Consider the following 21,238-nt stretch of genomic DNA (forward strand, 5'->3'; position numbering starts at 1 on the left):
CACTGCTTTGATCAACATATCCAAGTCTTTAGGTTCAAACGTGTCAGGATTTTGATGGTTCAGGTGCTCAAACTGTTTAAGGAGAGCCTGATGGTCTAAGCCAGTGTCTGAAAGAACAAGGAACAAATGTAAAACATGTTAAAACAAGTTTGAAAGCAAGAGAGATCAAGAAGTTAAACTTTCATACAGGAGCTTGTGCCTTGTAAGTACTTGAGGCTCCCTGAGGACTGGATAATTTTTCACTGTCAGAGGAAATTATAGCAACATTTCTAAAGTAGCTTTACCTGAGGGAGATCAACAAATCTGACAGCAATTTGTACTGTCTTCCTTTTGACATGTCAGCATTGCACTGTACACCACAGTTTAACATGCAGAAATTAAAGCTTGTGGTTTGGCCAGCAAATTTACAAGCAAACCAAGCTTCACATACCAAGACAGACATTTTGTTCTACTTCTTTTTTTTATACATGAGATATAATAATGCACCTGACTATGCTTCTGGTGGAGTTATCTGTAGTATCAGACCTAACAACCTGCAGCTTTCTCCTGAACTAGAAGTCTGGCTCTCTACTGCCCTCTATGTTTTGCAAATGACATATCTGGCCAAAGATGCAAGTAAAATATGGTATAAAATTGTATCAGAACAGATGTACAGAGATTCAAAGTCCATTTGTCCAAAATTAAAAATGCAAGACAGTGGGGAGTCAGTTCCTGCGTCTAAAAGCTGTAAATATTTCTTTTTTCTGTATGAGATGGACTATACCAACAATATAAATAAACAATGCACCATAAAAACAAATTTCATTTCTACAAGACTTTTCTAGATGTTACTGTGGTTTCTGATAGTTAATGCTAGTTAACAATACTCTCTTAAGCAGCATATATTTCGATATATTATGTGTAACCATTTTGACAAACTTTTACTAGATGGCTTAGGAAAGACAACTTGATTTGTGGGGAAAAAAAGTTTGGAAAACATCATTTTAAACTTGTCACCCTTTGGTAAATTATTTGTCTTCCACTCTATACTGTGTTTGGTATTATCACAAGCCAGCAAATGCTGGCTGGGGCATATTTCAACCATCATTCCTCCCTAGTGAGATCATAATTTCTGTTGAAATAAATACTCTCCTTAATCTGTTTTTAAAACATCTTTTAAAGTGTAGTAATAGGCTTAAAAAACGGTTTTCCTCCACTCCTTATCTTTATAGTGAAAAGACTAATTCTATTTGATGGCATTTACTTGCCACATTACTGCCTTATCTAAGACTTGACATGGAGGGGGGAGAAAAAATCCCCCAATCCCTGATATTCTTATGTCCTGTAATGATCAGTCTAGCAGGATCTCAGTTCAAATTCTAAAAAACATGATGCACTAGGACTGAATATATGGAAAATATAATCTTCCTTTTGTTTTTTTTAAACCTATCTGAGAGGGAAGTGTAAGTTTGTTTTTTTTTTTTTTTTTAATATATATAAACAGTATACTGTTAAAAGCAAGATAGAAAACTGGTGCTGCGTGGGAAAGATTAACAGAACAAATAAAAGGAAATCCAACGGCTCTACATTTCACAACTATAGAATGCACTTTTGTACATGTTTCAAGATATTGCACAGGTATATAGATGCAGTTGTATTTTATAGATAATTTGGCTATACATGGTGTACATGGTGTGAAGTATTCCCTGGCAGGGCCCGTTACTTTACAAACTACAAACTTTACAAAGTATTTTTACACTCTTGCTGTTTTCACACATTAGTAGTCATCTGAACATTTTAAACTGGAATCATCTATTCCTGTTGTCTCACATACATAGCATCTCACATTTATACAGTAATGGAATCTATGTATATGCCCGATCTGTTGTGGAAGAAAAAAAAAATTACTTTTCTAAAGCATGCTCTGTTAGTTATCCCTGATTTATGGAAGCAGAGAGGGCTTCAAGTAATCAGTACATTAAACTGTTTTGTTGGGTTTTTTTAATTCAAATACATGTACACACAGAAAAGCCAAATTTGTTGCAGTTCTCTACTAGAAGTTAGGAAACAGTTCTGATAAACCAGTATCATTGGGGTTTTTTTGCAAACAATCAAGAAGTCTTCTAAAACTGTATGCTGCAAAGAAATGAGGATATTTTGTTAAGTATATACTTAATGAATGGTTTTCTATACAGCCTAGCTTCTGAGGCTCTTAGCTGCCACTAGGTATCTACAGTGTTTTCTGTCATTAACACACGCAGCATACATACATCCACATAAAATGACTCAGTTTGGGTATGAGCTAAGGACATAGTAATATTGACCTTTTGGGGCAGCAAAGGTTTAAGGAGGATTGTAAACAGACATTCTGCTACGCAAAATTACTATTCACACAACTAAGTATCATTAGCTGCTGCCAGCTAGCTCACTGCGAGCGTCACCATGACGTCCTGGAACGCTTGCCTGCACTAGGAGCATGGGACCAGGCTCTCGGTAGCTTAACAGCAGCCTGAGGAAGATGAACACGGTGGCATGTGTGTGAAGCAACGCACTGACTCCTCTGGAGGGGCTACTGCTGGACTGTACTCTCTGGCTACCGCTGGACTGCACTTTCTGCACTAGAACTTTCATTAAAAGAAAGCACAAAGGACAGAAAAGTGATCTAATGCCCTCAAGCTAATTTTGTATAACTGTTCATTAATTATACTATGGTAGCACCTAAAGACTTCACTAGAAAAGTACTATACTAAAAATACCTTCTTTCCCAAATGATTTTGATCTTTTCCTGACACTAGTAACACCCCCACACACCCGTATTTGCACACACATACTTTTCTCCAGCCTACTTGTTGCCTGTAAGTTAAGCTTAATAGTATTAGCAGTAGCAGAACCTTATTGGAATATTCTAAAATTGATCCGTTACCAATTCAGTTCAGTCGGATCCCACCCCTAACTTGCAGAAGGCTTTTAATGTGCAAGAAAATAATCTGCATAGGCAAGTTAAGCACTTTTTTTAAGAGTTTCTTTGTTAAAAAGACAGGTTTTTTGGAAACAGGACCATGCAATTTTTCTTTAGGAACTTTGTCGAGCAACCAATTCTTTTAAAAAAGAAACAGCTAATAAGAAATTTACTGAATTAGTTCTAACTGGAAACTTTGCAATCTGGAATTAAAAACCCCCCAATACTAAGAAGAAAAAAGAATAGCACCATTTCCCCCATTCCCCACAGAATAATCAGAATCCTAAGAAACCTGTATACTTTGTTCATATAAAGAAATGGCCTGAGTTTGTACCATTGCATTACCAATTAAAAAAATGCTATGAAGAAGCTTTTCCATTCCAAATGTTTTTCTTTTTCTTGGACCTTAAAATTGCTACAAAAAATAACAAAAATAATCCTTTGAACTAAAATGTTTAATGTTTGTTATAAATCTGTAAATTAACTTTTATTGGTGGAAATGAGGCTTAAAAAGAAAAGAAAAACTTAGTATTCTTTAACTGACTTTAAAAAAAAATTGGTTTTCTACTCTGTAAAAAAAAAAAAAAGCTGTGTCACGTTCTGTTCTTAAACCTGGTCCTACCATGTTGCTAGTTCTCCATGAGGAATGAGAAAATTGCAAACTTGTCATAATCAGGTTTTGTTATTTATAAAATATAGATGGCTTCTCTCCTCTCCCAGTTTTACTAAAAAGATGGGCCATTACTGGTGCTAAGCCAGCTTAGAAAGCAGGACACACTTACTTTCAGCTTACTTCAGTTGTTATTGTTGACAACAAAGCATAATTGATGGATTTTGGGCACCTGTCCAACACAAACCCATCTGTTAATTTTCCTAGTTTCCTAGTCTGTATTCTTACCTTGAACAGAATCCATTTTAGCTTTAATTAACATTCTTAATCTTGCCACCTCTTGTCTTTTTAGTTCATCCAGTCGTGTTCTTACATGGTGGCTTACTAAATCAAGCTCTCTGCTCAGTTTTCCACTCTGTCAAAAAAAAAAAAAAAGTTATCTATAGAAACAAAAAGAAAGTAGTCTTTAGGATTCCCACTAGACATGAGCTGCAAGATAGCAGATTGATGGCAATTTTTGACAATTCTGTAGCCCACACTGCAAGAATCTCAAAGACTGTTCAAAAAGACTATTCACATCTTTTTAAGCCTATGGTTATAGAAAGAGGGGAGTCCTAAAAGCTTTCTGAAAAGAGAATTTCTAAAAATCTTAATGCTCCAAAGAGCGTAAGTAAGACCTTGAAGCAAAAATCACCTAATGACATTTCAGAAGTGACAAATTTCTTGGCCAGCTGTTCTCAAATTAGTTCAGAAGAGCTGCAAGACCAACACACACAGTGCTATGTTTTTCACCCTCTTGAGGACAGCCATAAGACTTAACAGGAGATGCAAGCACTGTGACAGCCACAAGGAGCGCTACAAGAATATTCTATCGGGCTCTGGAAACAGATAGTAACCTTCAAGGGTTGCACTGCATGTAGCACAGCCGAGAGAGGAGCCAAAAGATGCCAAAGGCAACATCAGTAATCTTTGTGAAAGGAAATGCAAAAGGCAGGATCTTCTCTTTAGTCTATCATCTTAGACCATGTTTCCTACCTGCCCCTTGCTGAATCTGTAGTTTGTGAAAGGGAATGTAGAACAACCACCAAGAGCCAGGCAGTGAAGCAGAAAAGACAAGGCTGTGGTGAGGGACTGGAGGGAGTACTATACGGATGGCACCAGAGAAAGGAGAGCAGAGGAGGCAGCCACAGTTCAGTCTTATTCCTACCCACACTGACATTATCTCTAGCACAAGTCCTCAGTTTCCCCTGGCTTCAAAATCTGTCTTTCTTGTAATTCTCTTCTGTGTCATCATATTCATTTACGACATAGTATCCTCAGCTCAGAGGGGAGAAGTCTTTTGGTGGTGCTTTAACAGTGATCTAAATCACCCAGCAGGCAAGAGCAAGTGGGAGCTAAGCTAGCAGCAGTTTCGATGTCAATGAAGGTACACCAGCCTGTACAGAGTCTGAAACTGGCCTTATGTTACTGACAAATCCCCAGTTCTTGCCTCTGACAACAAAAGTTTAATACTTGACAACGGTCACAGAATATTTACCTGTTCATTTAGAATGTAAAAGCGTATTTAAGACTTCAATTTCCATTTTGCTTAACAGCTCTTTACCTCAACAAGAAATCTGAAATAAACTGTTTTTTTGGTAGCTAGGTAGAAGGTAGAAACTGTGCATTAAAATATAGATTTTCTTTATTCAAAGGAACAGCAGATCTATTCTCCTCTGACTAAAGACAAAGATCTAGTAAGAGTTCAATACCTAAGTAAATGAAAAATGAAAGAAGAAATTTAAGCCCACAAAAATTGAGAGGAGCATGAAGAAAAAAAGGGAAGAAAGAATACAGCATAAATCTTACATGATTATGGATTCAATTATTCTTAATTTAACTTTTTGTACCTACCTTTATTTCTTCTATATCAGCAGTCTGGAGTTTCTCCCTGAAATGCTTATCTGTTTCCAAGACATCTATTACTTGCCTGAGATATTCATCATAATAGAGCCCCGTATCCTTCAAAAAAGAATGTTAAATTTAGAAAAGAATATAATACCACACATTTTGTTTCATATAAGTCCAATGATTAAATTGAATTAAACTGAAACTAGAATCTCAGCAACACAATCGTAATGCTCTTTTCATGTATCTTCAGTTTTTCTGGTCTGCACCATTGCCCTATAACAAGTTATATTGTTATGATTCATTTATTTCAGTAACTGAAAAGGAAGAGGAAAAGGGTGTTTAAGAATGCACATGATAAGCAGGTGTCTGTCATGTTAACATAGGGTTTTTTTTTTTTAACTGTGTAATTCATTTGCTACATAAATCAATAGCAGTTCAGAATATTGCCCATTCTCCATTTCCCCCAAAAGCAGAAAAAACTTTGAGGCTATTTAATGCATTTCCCAGAAAACCTTTCATAAAGGCAGCTGTCCCCAATCTGCCAAAAGCAACCACCAGAGGTTTGACTTGGCACTAATCTGCATGTCTTCCAATAAATATACAGGTAATATATTTGGGAAATGTTTAATGTAAATATGGAATCACTGAAACTGCATTGCTGAGGGCAGACAAACCAGAGGTCCACCAAGGGTTCAGCCTAATAGGTAGATTTTACACTAGATGAATTAATGTTCCTATGACATAGGTTATACTCTTTTTTTCCCATGAGGGTTTGTGGCAAATAAAACACTCTCCAGAAGGCCACTCCATTGAAACAGGGATTGTGCTAGGACTCAATAACCCATTTCGAAAAAAAATTGCGCTTCAACTGCAGAGTTTATTTGGCTTTCAAACATTATTGTTCATCAATTTAAAAGCTGATATTGGAGTTCTGTTTCTTGACAAAAACAATCTGCACTTCAGCAAATACAAGATCTCAAATGTCTTTACTTAACACACTTATAGTATTCACAAATACAGTTTGCAGCTGAGAAGACTTCATGCCAGTAAAAGTTAACTGTATTTCCCTGACCAAACATTTTCCTGTTCTCTTTGAAGCACCCAGCTGGAATTGGTATTCTTATCATCAAAATCACTGAATGGAATTTCCCAGGCCATCACTCAGTCACTTGAAGAAAATCTCTGTTGAGCAATAAGCAGTTCTTCCCATTGTAAGCTGGGGGGATTCATTCCATTTGCCACCTCACCTTTAGCAGCTCAGGGAAAAGAAACTAAGAATTGAAATACCCCACCATAGTAGATGGTAGACCATGTGACAATATTGGCAAATATTAGTTTCCTTTCTGCACATAACTCCAGTACATTTAAATTTCAGGATGGGAGTTTGATATAGCCAGATTACTGACAATTAGTACAAAATATTCAATTAGATTAATTTCATTTTACTTACTGGATTTTCTATTTTTTCTCCTTCTGCATGGGCTTCTCCTTTAACTTTTGTCTTATCTATGTCTATAGGTACAGCTTCCAAAGCCATTAGGAGACATGTCATCAGCAAAATACACTGTTGTGGCAGGACTGATTGCCACTTCATCTGAAATAAGAACAATTCACAAAAATTAACATAAATGATGATATTGTACTGTATTGATTAGAATTCGTTGATATTTCTACATAGACACTGGTAATAACCTACTTCTCACACATTCTATTGCTCTCAGGGAACACTAGAACTCAAAAGAATTAAATACAAATGTTAATTTTTAAGGTCTTTATTTCACAATTAGATCTGCCCAGACTACCAAAGTTGTAGGTAATCTGGCAGTTGTGTAGCAAAACTAAGTTGTATTCTAAATAGGGAAAGGTTTTTAATATGTTGTCAATGGCTCTGTGAAACAGGTCAGAACACCTAACATTCATACACTTGTTTAGAATTGTCAAGTCTTGCATAATTAATATTGATGTTTCTATTTTGAGCCTATCTTTGCTGAAGTTATTGGCAAATTCCTAATGATAACAGTGGAAGCTGAATCAGACCTTTGTGTAGTAACGCCAGTAGTTTTATGTTTCAGTAATGAAGTATTTACCAAATTTGGAGTCAAGATCCTCTCCAACTTTTATCTCCAGGAAAAGTATTTTACAATCCATGTTATATCTGTGTTTCAAGTTGATTGGGACTTCCAGAAAAGGGGTTCACACTGCCTCAAACTGTTGCTGAGGCTTCCATTATGTCAGTCTCCCCCAGACTTTTTTTGGTGTCTGATACAGGGCAAACTCGCACATAGTTTGATGAGCACCAAACACTTTGAGAGTTCCTGCCCTACATCTAGTGGCCTATTTGCTCAAAATTCAAAGGAATTTTGTTTTGACACTTTTCCCTCTCCGTCAAATTTGGTTGAAAACAGCCCAATTCATTCAGAAATTGTTAGGAGTGAATACATAAACAGCATGAGTACGAATAACTTGTCATTACGGGGAATCCAGCTAAAAAAATTAATGATGGTAATCCAGTATCTGAGAGTGAAGACAGGCTCTTATTACAATTTGGTGTTTACTGTGACAGTGCCCAGTCTTTGGATATTCTATAAAAAGTTTCAGCAAATTCCATTGTTAAGTTAGCAATATAAATCACCTCTTGGAAAGTAAAAGTTGTCATCTGAATGCTGTCTATAATTAGCTTAGATATGTCAAAGACATAATATTCAATAAATGTGCACTCAGACAAATCAAAAGTACTCTTGCTACAAAGAAATCTTCTGTACAAGTGTTTTAATGAGCCATGTAAATAATTCTATCAGCAAGTACTTAGATCCACTGGCAGCAAATCATTTTTGAGACAAATGGTAATTACAGTGCCAGTGCCAGTTTTTCTGGCTATATCCTATGGTGCTCAACAGTGAAGCATTACTTTCTCTTGGATTAAGTTGCCTCTTTACTGAGGCAATAAATATACACAATATTTTACCACTGTTGATACCCTTTATCCACACAAATAATACTTGAAAGAAAGCACTCTTACCAGAAAGAGATTGGGGCTTACATACAAGATGTGCACAGACATTATTATCTCTTTTGGTGAAGAGTATGGAATAGGTGGAGATTAAAATACCACTTATCCAGCTTTTGCTTTATATGTCAAAGGCTTGAGAATGACAAGGATTCTCTGAAACTATTTTCTTCTTAGTTCAAATACTCAGCAAAAGGAGCCTAGATGCATTCTGCTCAGTTACAGCAAATACCTGTTACTTTCATTTAGAAAATGGCCAGCATCTGCTCATTAGCAAATGGCAGGATCTATTGTTGCTGCCCTATTGAGCTTATTAGATTCAATGTCAGCAGCACTGTCAGATCTATGACAGCAAGTCAGAATAGGTTTGTCTTGGTCATTCTTTTAAAATAAAAACAAAACAAAAATCTGGATTGATTTGCTGGAACCAGTAAGTTAATTTCTATACAAGCTGTTGGCTTGCACTGACTTTATAGAGCTGATGCATGAAGGAGTTGGCTATTCACAATTGTTTTTAAAAATGCCCAAGTTTCAATAAGAAACATCTGGTCTTTTTAATTACAGAACACTTTTTATAAATGCTGTGCCTAGATTTGTAATTTTAACAAGAGAATGTAAGATTTAATCATAGGATATGATAATAACTAACAAATAGTAGGTTTCCAAGCATTCTGGACTTGGTGTAGATGTCAAGCCTGAGTACTAACTGGGTAAGTTCTATAAACAGAATTTCTGAGATAATGGACTTGTCCAGAAGTTTCCCTTCCTATCCGCACATATACTGGATCTTCAAGCCAGGCTAGACTACTAGGGTAGATCAACAAAGCTGCCAGGAAGTCATGAACTGTACCAGAGCTATCAGTTGAGTTTGTATCTGTTAGTGGCACAGCTTACTACCATACAGTGCAGCTGACGGTGGCATAAGCTACTATATGCTATGTGGGCCAGCAGTTCCTTTAGCTGGCAGACAACCATCATTCTACAGTCACCTCAGAATTTCTTCTGTTTTGCATGGACAAAATCACATAATCTTATCCTTCTCTCTCCAAAAGTAGATTGCCATGCCTGGTGTTAGAGCCACTCTTTGAACACTAGCCTGTTATTTTATTTTTACTGAGGCACTGCAATACATCTGCTAACATATAAGCACAGCTGGATCCTATCATAAGCTTGAATGCAACAAATGGAAAGCAGAAATAGCTTAACCCATGCAGCAGGTTGAATAAATATGTAAAATAGTGTTTCTGTAACCAGACTGCCTATAACACGACCAGCCCTCATATTTATAATCCAAGCTTCCGCAAGAACATACCAACACTGTTACTGCATAAGAGAAAAGAACCTTCTAGCCCTCGATCCTGCCTGCAGAGACAGGTGCTTAGGGATGGACATGAGAAAAGAGTGATACTTCCTGTCACTTCCAGACTCCCTTAACCTGTGACTTGGGGCCTTTCTTAGCTTCAGATTGTACCTTTTAACAAACCTCAGTGGATTTTTCTCTCAATAATTTATTCAATTGATTTTTTGAAGCATAGTAAGTTTGTAACATCTACAATAGCCAATGGCAAATAGCTCCACAGATAACACACGTTGTGTGAACCATCCTTTCGTTATGCTACAGATTTTATTGGAGCAATGTTTCTTAACAGGAAAAGCTTATGAATTCTATATGTAGGCCTGATAATATTTGCAAGACCAGACAAATATGCTCTGTGTTTAGAGGAGTCATTGCCCAGACTCACAGTCAGAAAAAATGTACAGGTAAAACAAAAATCAACCTTGCTGAAAATTCTTCCTAGGTATGAACTGAGCAGCCTAGTAAACTGGTAAGTAAAACACAACAAAGTAAATAAATAAGTAATAAATAAATAAATAAATAAATGAGCAGCAAATCCAGGCAATGGCTATGAACCAAAACAAGACTTACAAAGTACATGAGTTTAATAACTATAATCTCAGTATCTTTAGACATGTTCTTTCTAAAAAAACATTATGCATGTTTTTAAATCTTCATTTAATGAAACTGTAGCTTCTGATAATGCTAAAAATTTAAGAGTTATGTAAGTCTTCATTTAAAGAACCTGTAACTTCTGATAATATGGATAAATATCTTCCCAACTCTAAAGTATTTTCATATATGCAAAACTGATAGTAATAAAAGTAACTTAATGCTATAATAAGCCACTCTACTTATGTAAACACTATTTTTTGAAAATCGTATCACAACCACTATTTAACGTGCTAATTTCATGTAAAACCAACAGGCCATCCAGTGGGCTGAACCAGGGCAGAGAAGCCAGGAACTCAACTGCTAGCCATAGTTATGGCACTGACTCAGTTTTTGCCTACAGCAAGTACTGAAGCCCACACTTTCAACACTGACATCTGTTTTTTAATCCATTTTGTAGACTATATAAATAATCTTTCTAAAGTTGCTTACCTATGACTTCTAGTGACACGAAAAATGGTGGAGATGGTGATTGTCAGTTTAGGCCCCAGGTGCAATACATTGTTAAATCTTTAAGACTTTTTCCCTTGCTACTCAGGAAAATGTTACATAAAATGCCCAAGCTGAACTGAATCAACTGAGGCGTAAGTAAACATGTCATCTACCAAACCTCATGTGAGGGAGCAGTAATCTCTAGCAGAGGTTTGGGATAGGCAACTGGAGCTGTAACATCTGAAACTCTCTCTGCAACAGGCAGCAGAGCTTATCTGTCAAAAGCCCTAATCATACTAAGTGCCACTGGATTTGTTGACTTTCAGTGGGATTTGTTCTCGTAGGCGATTTCAGTTCCCTCAGAAATACCAACCTCTGTAATTACACAGTCACATAAAATAGGAAAGATTGGATTATATCACACTATGTTCTTCACATCTATCTAGTGTCACATACTGCCCAGTAAGGAAGGTTATCTACTGCCCATCAGGCAGTTTTATTTCAGACTGTGCATAGGTTATCTTCATTGTATCCATCTGACAAAATAAGAAAAACGAACAAAAAAAGTAAGTACCAGGAAGAACTAAAAATCAGAGAAGACCAAAATGGGTAAACAAACAAAAAAAATCACAATCCTTGCAGCTAATTTTGCAAACATGGGATTTCCAGTAGTATTTTGAGGAACCCAACTGTTTACACAATCTCTCCTATAATGAGTAAGTTGGAAATACGTCTATTAGAATAGCAAATAATAACCTAGTGAAGACAAAGTTACTGGATTTAGACATACTATAGTCCAAGACTATATCATCAAGACTACCTCTATAAAAGCAGCTAAGACGTGTCAGCCTTTAGAGTGTGACAGTCAAAACTGTGAGTCACTGAACACATTCTATTCTGACATGTATTAGAGGAGATGAACCAGGCCCACTGCAAAATCTGACATTAAGTCAGCTGCAAGAGAAAACTCAGAGTGATTCTCAAATGCAGCAACTGGAGGGAAGAGTGACAAGAGGGTGGATGAGAGGAAAACTGGGGTTTCAGGTTTTGCTCCACTGAATATTTTACTATTAAGAATTCAGCCCACTCTCAGCCTTTTATCAGCTACCTTCAGCAGCTCCCCACTTTTTTTGAAATCCATTCCTAGATGCCCATCCCTTCACAGGCATTTGGGGGGAATCTACAAATCTGAATCAGGGATATGGTTTCTTCTACAAGGACTAGGCGCTGTCAAGTCAACACATGATCACAGTGTTGCAGAAGAGAAGCAATATTTGCATTTTAAGAGGAGGACCCATGTCAATTTGGTCATTGTCATAGTGGTACGTAATGCACAGCATACATCCTTGTGCACTGCCATGGGAGCCTTGCTCTTCCCTATTATTATTTCTCCTAAAGCTATGCAATTTCATAGAAATATAAATTATGTGTTATGATTCTGCCTAGCTGGAATTAATAATTCCCTGGTTGCTTTCTTATGGATAGATGGACAGAGCTGAAAATAAGGTGATTCCAGAAAAGGCCATGTAGCACACCTAGATGAAAAGGCAGAAAGACTCTACCGATGTCAGAAATCAAACAGACTCGTTTTTCCAAATTAGCTAAGCACCACAGTGCTAGAGGGATAAACAAATAATTGTTTGTAACATATATATGCAGAACTAATCATAAAAATAGTGCTATACAACTGAACAGATACTGCAGTCGATAAAGAAAGCCAATATCCTAAGCTTTCAGGGAAAATGAAAAAATAAAACTGCTCTGGGTAGTAAGAATTAAAGAAAAAAAAAAAGCCCAGAGTAAGAGCTAGAAGAATGAAATACTCAGCAGAAAAGAGAGCCACCAATGTACTTGCATGAACAGAAAAATACAATTGAAACAGAAAAGAAGCAGGCTGTCTGCCAGCAACCTTGATCTTGATCCCACTGAAATTAATCACAAATTCCTATCGACTTCAGTGGAACAGGGCTGGACATTTGAATTGTATTGAGCTACGGGCTTTGAAAGATGACTACAAAATGCAGCTAAAGGCTTGTTTTAGCAACATTAAACACAGCATTAGCACACCTATTTTATATCACGTTTTTAATATAAATATGAAAATTTCCTTATCATGCACCTAACTACTATTGCCCAGAAAACAGCATAGCTCAGGTAGTGATGACTCTACCACCTTCTATCAAAGAAACAAATATTTTTTAGAGCAGTAGAACCCAATGACAAATTTTCAAAGACTGAGATACGCAAACTCATATAATGGTATATAGTGTCTGCACATACATAAACCCAGCAGATTATCTGAAGCAAGACAGTATAACACTGTAAATCTCATGTTGCACATTTACACTTGCCAAACCCGTGTGTACTATCAAGGGAAATATAATCATAATTCCAAACTTATAGAATATGCAAATAAGCCTACCTATTCATAAAATTTGACCCACACCTGCTGTATCTGATATGGAAGTAATTAATTCTGTGTGAGATACAGCTCAGACATGTAGGATGAAAGCAATATTCTCTATAATCACGACTATACTATGACTTCCTATTTTAATTCTGTGCTTTGGAGATGTGCACAATCTTCATACAAGGTGCTGCAATTAGAAAAATAGGAAAGAGATACAATAGATCTACTGATCTTCATCTTTCTAAGAATATTCTAAACTTAGGACTGGAAGGAGAATATTACAAATATTAGATCTAAACTATGCAAAGTGCTCCTTCAGCAGTTTGAGCTAGCCATCTAGCGTCTTTCAGTGTGATTTCACTTCTCTCAAACAGTAACAATCATATTTGTCCATTTTATAAGGCAGTTTAAATACAGAACGTTTAATTCCAGGTATTTTTTCTATTTCCTTAAAAACGATTTACACAGATGTTTATTAATTGTAATAAGTCTTTTCTGAGATGTTATAATGTTCGAAATAGGCAGAAACAGAGACTATTCTTCTGCTGTATTTTCTGTTTGGAAACACCAGAAATATCAAAGTTAGCTCCTCCCTGTTTTTTTGGGGAAGATCTGCTGCATGGATACTGTAACATACGATGCCTTAACCAAGGATCAAAGTCAATTAATCTACATTTAACACATCTCCATCAGAATGTCAGTCCTGTGAGCTAAACTGGTATTAGGACACCTAAAAAATGGCAGAAGTTGAGAAGCAAGCGCAAAAAACCCTTTCAGCTCATGAAGCTTAACTATAACTCTGGCTGTGGTGACAATGTCCTTTCATTAAGTCACCAATTCTCTAGATCTACATTTCTCATTGAAAACGTGAGCAGAAAACCAAATGAAAAGGGCTAGAGTCTGCAATAGTTTTCCCTTAACATGTCATCTTTCAAATTATAGAAACACCTGCACCCTTCTCTTTCCAAATTTGAGTTTTTATCCTTTAAAATACACACACATATATACAGTGTGTATATATGTATATACATAGCATATATACATATATGCGTGTGTGTGTATACATATCCATAGCATATTTTCCCCTCCCTCATCTTTCAGTAAATGTCTCATTCACACAAGGCAGTAACAGTATTCCTTTCATTATTCTTTGAGCATTTCTTCTCTTCTGTCAAAGTTGTTCATTAATCCCCATGATTCAGATGTTCCTCCTTGTTTCTATCCATCATTAGCAATATCCAACAGGTTTCAACCTGGACATGTTGTCCTAATCTTTTGTTAGAGTATATACCACTTACATTCTAACTTCTCAGCATCAGGAGACACCCCTTACTGCCTTTCAAGCAGCTCTTTAAGACTGCATGTACATATGAGTTTATATAAAAGAGTACTGTTTAACTACCTAAAGGTAGTAGAATCATTTCTTCTCACCCTGTTTAAATTCTTTTCTTTTGATTCTTGTATTTCTGTTCTCGTACATTTTTCCCACTGCACTTTATCTGCTTTGTTCCCATGATTACAGTTAAAAGTTGGTTCATACAACAGCTTCTTTTTCACAGAATCACAGAATCGCTGAGGTTGGAAGGGACCTCTGGAGATCATCTAGTCCAATTAATTAATTAATTAATTAATTTTTTCACCTCCTCAGCAAACAGAGCATGCCTCAACTGTATGCAGTACAGCATTTGCTGACAGAACCTTTTTTTTTTTTTAAACACTTCAGCTGTTTTATTAAATGAGTCACTCAAATGCCGGGAAATACTGTATAGTAGCACAAAATATGAACGTTCAAATGTAAAAGAAGTGAGTATTATTTACCAAGGAACTTTATGTCCAGAAGTAATATGGCATCAAATCAAATAATTTATATGGCCTGCTCCTACACTTGCTTACTTATGTCATAAGTAGTTTTAAAAGACAACTGTTATTTTTTCTGGTTTCAATGCTTTCAGTGTTAATAGTTCATTATTTAAACACCTGTGTGCACACACAAATACATAAACATATATTTATACACTACCTGCCTCCAAGAAACTTCTCTATCATTATAATTTCAGAAAAATAAATACCAGTGCCTGCAAAGCTATTTTACCAATTGAAAAATACTAGTGCTGTTGAAAAAAAAAATTTGCACAATTTTTTCAATTCTTTTCTGTAAAGCTAGCTCCTAAAAATGATTTATGAGGCCAATACACAAGCAAAAACTTGTACTGAATTAATGCGTACTTGGACAGAATTCTTATCAACTTCAAAAGCATTTTTTTTTATTTTACTGGAAAGTCAATAGAGTTTTATACTGATATCACTACAAATACAGCTTCCTGTATCATATGTTCACATATAAAACAAAACACAATGACACACCTGGAATCTCACAAATACACTTCATAAAAATACAAACAGCAATTCCTCCAACACTGGTGTAAAAAACAACCAGATTTTAAATATGCTACTACTTGCGACCAAAATATTGCCTAAACCCTAACCTCAAATTAAAAATTATTTCAATTACTACATCATCACCCACTAATACATATTTTGCTCTAGATGATCACAAAAAATTATGCTAAAGTAAACTGGGAGTTCACCAAGACTTCCAGTGGTACTTTTTTTCTCCACTTGGTAAGAATATAGAATATAGCTAACTGGAATCAGTGTAGAATTATATGGAGCCAGATTTAAAAATATTTAGGCACTTAATAATAGCTGCCTAATGACATTTATTTCCATAAGTTGCTAATTCCCCAATTTCTACATGTTTAGGAATCTGAATACCTGTAAGTGTCCTGCTTTTGGTTTATAGAGATAACAAGGCATGAGAAACATGACCATAAAAAGGGCCTAAATATTTCCTGAATTACCTATGAGGAGGAAAAATATTTACAATTGAATATGATTCTAACAGAATGTAATTTCTCTCAATATTCCAACTGTCAAATCATGTATAGTACATATGAACAAATACTGTTCCTGTTGAAATTAACATGAATTTTGCCTCTGATTTCAGTAAGAGCATGATTTGGCTTAAGTGCCTGTCCAGAAGGCTTGTGTCTAGTATGTATCTCACAGGAGCTTCAAAGAGATTTCTTTTGCTTACAGAGCAAACAAGTAGACAGGAGTACATAATAAGACTAAATAAACACCTTTGTTGTACAGGAGTTCAAATAAAGGCAACACTGATATGGCCTTTAAAGTTAATAGTAAAGCATGTTATCTTTCTTTTGTAAAATACACATTTGTTTAGTCAGAATATCACCAGAAGTATGGGTCAATATTTTCACACCTCTGACATTTGATTCAATATAATATTTTACATTTTCATTATCTCAAAGAGCAACCCCCCTCCCATTTCATGATTACAGTTGAAGTTATATACATGTCACTTGGGGGCAGCTTTTGACCTGGCTTATATGCACCAATAGTAAATGTTCAGCTATACTATGATTATTACATGGCCAAGTTAAGGAAACTTCTCCTTAAAGCAGTCTTATTCTGAAATAATCCATTTTTTCATGGCTTAGTTTTTATTTGATTAGTGGATTTTTCTGAATATAATTTCACATGCCAAAATAGCAAGCTGCCAAACTTTATTCTAGCATCAAGCCACAAGCAAATTTACATCAGAGGCCTATATTAAATGTCTTTGCTTCCAAAAGTTAATGGAGGTTTTAGGCGGACCAATGGGGAATTTTAGTATAAAATTTTGTGGGTTTTGGTTTATTTTAATTATCTTTGTTAGAAATGAATGAGATTCACATTGTTCTGCTACAATACAATTTGTTTAAAGACAGACTTATGTGATGATTTGTATATATATTTATCTTTTCTATTCTAAAATAAAATACTGCCACTCTCCAAAAGATTACAGTACTGTGTAAAAGGAAAATACATAATCACAGTTAGAAGTTACTGTATGTAATCAGATTAACAGTTTGCTGCCCATGGAGGATCTTGCACTGTGACTCTTACAAGATCACCATGTAACAACTGATAGAAGAAGATAAAAGTGGATCTTAAGTGCTCACAGAAATGTGGATTTTCTCTCAAATCCTTTTGAGGAGTCTAAGTGATGATTAATAAAAGTTACTCCAAAAACTGGTTCTGAGCAAATTTCAAGTGGCTCTTCAATTCCTATCCAGTCTTTCAAGTAGGAATTTTCTCCATGCTCACCTTTTTAGTTGAGAGGGATAGTCATTTCAAAATTTGGGGTAGAATTGCTGCAATGTTGAGTCAATAAAGGGCTTTTCTTGAGAATGGGAGAAAAGAAGGTAACAAACAAAACCTAAACCAACTTCCATCTTGAACTCAAAAACCACGGTGCTTCATTTTTTGTTACTATTATAGTCTAATTTTGAAAATGCTCAACATTACATTTCCACAACAAGCACTTACAACTCAAATATAAGAGGCTGTAGCCAATTCCTCCTACAAGCTGACCCAGCCATGTTACCAAACCTGAACTCTTTTGAAAGCCATAGCCATGTTCTTTTCAGAAAAGAAAGGAAAGAAAAAAGTTCTCTACAGTCATGAATTCAGCCTTTCCTCTTTTACAATATTTTGTGAGCACGGTGGCTAGCCTGACACTACAATATTTTACCTAGTTCCTCCAGTGGTACTATAGTAAGCACGATGCTATATTCTTTTTAGTAAAACCAGCCTTGGCAGGGACAGGGGAAAATGTAGTCTCCTGGACAAAGCAGTGTAAGTTTTTACTGTGGTTGTGCGATTACCAGCCAATCAAGATTTTGCCACTGCAAGCTAAGCATTAATTTCTCCTGGTACTTTAAAACTAACCACTTATGCATAACTCAGTGGGCTGCTAAAGCGTTACTTCTCGAAGAACCATTAACTCTAGAGGACTGCACTTCAGCATAAAGGCCCGAGGAAATGAAACCTGAGGATTCTCCTAGTGTACAGCAGAGCACAGCTATTCACAGACCCCCTGGTACCTCCCAGCCCCCGACACAGCTCGCGGCGCGGGCTGCCGGGCTCTTCTCAATCTGCCTGCCACGGGCTGTGCGGGCGGGCCCGGCCGTGGCGAGCAGCGTGCGCACCTGTACTTTAGCCCAGGACGCTTTGCGGCAAACTCGGGCCGCATCTTCTCCCCCTATTACTGTTATTACTGTCTTTTTTATTATTATTATTTATCTGACAGAAGGGAGAGAGTTTAAATCCCCAGGGGGGAGAGCGCCCGGAGTCCCCTGGCCCTGCAGGGCGAGAGGCCGCCTCAGCCCCCCCGCGCGGCCAACGGCTCTCCCTGACAGGAGCCCCCCCACACCCTCCCCCGCGCGGCCAACGGTTCTCCCTGACAGGAGCCCCCCCGGGCGGCCAACGGCTCTCCCTGACAGGAGCCCCTCCCCCCCCCCGCGCGGCCAACGGCTCTCCCTGACAGGAGCCCCTCCCCCCCCCGGCGCGGCCAACGGCTCTCCCTGACAGGAGCCCCTCCCCTCCCCCCCGCGGCCAGTAGCTCCCCCTGACAGGAGCCCCCCCCCATGGCGAGGCTTCCGCCCCGTTCCGCGCCCGCGGGGCGCCTCCCACGGGCTGACCCGGACAAAGCGGGGCCGGCCGGGGGGCACTGCCGCCCCGCACGCAGCCAGCATCAGGGCACATGGGCTCTCCGCCACCCTCGGCCCCGCCACTGCCGCCCCGGCCGGGAGGGAAGGCGAAGGGCCCTGGCCGAGCCGGCCCGCGCACCGCCCCTCGCCTCAAGCGCAGGGCGGGCGATGCTACCTTTCCCTCGCTTTGGTCCCGAGGCGGCGGGAGAGGAGCCGCTGCTTCCCAGGGGCGCGACGTCTCCTGGGCGTGGGGCTGGAGAGGGGCGCAGCCCCCGGACGTCCTCCCGCGCCTCTACGAGGCTCGGCTCCGATCGGCCCCGATCGGCTCGACAGCACGGCACGGCACGGCGGCACGGCACAGCAGTGCTCCGGCGGCCCCGGCTCCCGTTGCCATAGGGACCGGTCCCGCCCCTCGGCGCGCGGGGATTGGTCAGGCCTGACCCCCGACTGGGCTTCGCGGATGGCTCTGATTGGCGCAGCGCGAGAAAATCCAGGCTAGATTGCGCGGGAGGTCGGGCCACTGCTACCGCCGTCACTTGCGCCGAGAAGGTACGTGGCGCTCGCCGCGGTGGGCGGGGCCAGCGCTCCTCTGGCGTCACGGGAGAGGGGGAGCGCGCGCACCTGGGCGGGGAGGGGAGGGGTTCGCTGAGGGCCTGGCTCGAGCTGTGGGGCGCCCCCCCCCCCGGGCCGTTGGGCCGTTAGGGGGCAGTTTCGGTTCCCCCCCCACTGCCTTCCCCGAGGGGCCGTTGGGGCGCGGGGGAGGCAGTTTGCCCCCCCCCTTGCCGGTAGGGTTCAGTGGTTTCCAGGCGCGTTTCAGCTTTTCCTCGCTGCGCTGCAAAAGCAACGTTTCTTGTGTCAGTTCGGGCCGCAGCTGGAGCGCGTTTGCTGTGTGAAAGCACGTAAGATTTTCAAAAACGAAAGTTTCTGGTGCCCCAAATCACAGAAGCTTTTTCTTTTCTTTTTTTTTTTTTTTTAATATGCTCTCGGGGAGACACTTTCACTTCCGTCGATACTCAGTGTATGAATTTACTGATTAGACCAAATGGTGTTTCATGCATGCCTCCTGTTTCTTAATTACAGTAAATGTTTAGTATTGTATGCCTAATCTATGAGACTGAACCCATATCTCTTCAGGTGTCCTCTTCCCTGCCTGGTTCTTCTTTTTTTGTTAACTTTTTCACACATTTGAGTCTTGATGACTTAAGGCCTTTAGTTTTTTCCTTCCTCTTAGAAATAGGGGACCAAAAAGGGGGAGAAAATCTTGACCTTCATGCAGGTTATACAAGTAGGGAGAATGTTTTCAACCTGCACTTTTGTTTATACTTCATGTAAGTTTGGCATTTGATTTGTGGATTTCCATCTGGTCCTGTTTTGAAATGTGGCACCTGCTTTTGCACTGATACCTTCTGTGGGCATGTATTCAAGAATAAATGTGCTCATATGTTATACAGGAAGGTTATATTTGGCATGTATGAAAGCATATAGGATAGGTGTAAAAGCAAGTACTCTATAATTTCTATGAAAATAACTTTCTGGAATAAGCATAGGTTCTAGTTGTAACCTGTTTCAAATGTTTCACTACTATGAGCCTCTACTCATTTTTAAACAAAGAGGTATCAACAGGCACAAATTCTTGGAAAACTTTATCACTTCTGTTATTCTGTTTTATAAGATAGTTAAATATACAAGCTAATTGTTTTTTAAGGAGCTGTTGTAAAATTGTAATCATTTATACAAATAAGAGGAAAAAATAAGTTATTGAGGCATTTATGCAACCTAGGCAAGATGCTTGGTATGGGATTCTGAATACTTAACTATAATGAGAATTGGCGTCAAAAGTGGTTTTGGAAGTCGTAACTTCAGTGTTACGCGTGTGAAACAAAAATGGGGATGTAAACTCTCTATAATGGCATCTGTGGTAATAGAAGGCTATTAAAATAATAGAGCTAACTACTTAGCTCTACGTAGCTCTCAAGGAAGTACTTTCAATACTACAAAATCGTCTTTTCTTTAGTGCTTTTCACTTTAGAAATTCAGTTACATTGTCAGTTGGCATTCTTTACTGGTTTGTAGACTGTAATTCTTATTGGGGCCTGGGAACACAGGAATTAAATGTGAATTCTAATTTACATTTCAGTAATCACAAACAACCTATTTCAAAAATCTAAATAGCTATTCTCATATGAACAGTTGAAAAGAACCTATGATACTTAAAGTTCAGTTTAAAACGTGCTAGAAATAGGCACAAGAAGAACCTGTGCTTTTGTGGCTTTGCGTTTTATCTGGGTAAACCACAGTTTTGCATAAGGAAAGCCGGTTGGGATGGGACCTTTTGACTTGTCACAGGACCCACAAGTGTAACTAGTTGCAGGCAGCAGGGTCATGCTC

General features: G+C 38.5%; 2 protein-coding genes across 7 annotated transcripts in view; one reads left to right on the forward strand and one right to left on the reverse strand.

Moving 5' to 3' along the window:
- The window catches only part of NUCB2 (nucleobindin 2), a 33,091-nt gene extending 13,834 nt beyond the window's left edge, over nucleotides 1-19,257 (reverse strand). The window contains exons 1-5 of the mRNA XM_067296063.1: nucleotides 19,026-19,257; nucleotides 6,889-7,032; nucleotides 5,442-5,549; nucleotides 3,837-3,963; nucleotides 4-107 (exon numbers count right to left, since the gene is read on the reverse strand). Coding sequence (XP_067152164.1) covers nucleotides 4-107; nucleotides 3,837-3,963; nucleotides 5,442-5,549; nucleotides 6,889-7,032 — 483 coding nt within the window. The 5' untranslated portion in view covers nucleotides 19,026-19,257. The remainder of the gene's footprint in view (nucleotides 1-3; nucleotides 108-3,836; nucleotides 3,964-5,441; nucleotides 5,550-6,888; nucleotides 7,033-19,025) is intronic.
- Nucleotides 19,258-19,314: 57 nt separating this feature from the next.
- PIK3C2A (phosphatidylinositol-4-phosphate 3-kinase catalytic subunit type 2 alpha) overlaps nucleotides 19,315-21,238 on the forward strand; it is an 80,820-nt gene continuing 78,896 nt past the window's right edge. For 5 of the 6 annotated variants that reach the window (XM_067296058.1, XM_067296055.1, XM_067296060.1 and 2 more), the window contains exon 1: nucleotides 19,490-19,749. The gene's annotated coding sequence lies outside the window, so the exon portion shown is untranslated. Of the gene's footprint in view, nucleotides 19,400-19,489; nucleotides 19,750-21,238 lie in introns of those variants that run through there. The other variant, XM_067296057.1, reaches the window with a different exon arrangement.

This window comes from Apteryx mantelli, chromosome 4 (assembly GCF_036417845.1).
Source record: "Apteryx mantelli isolate bAptMan1 chromosome 4, bAptMan1.hap1, whole genome shotgun sequence".
Classification (NCBI taxonomy): Eukaryota; Metazoa; Chordata; class Aves; order Apterygiformes; family Apterygidae; genus Apteryx; species Apteryx mantelli.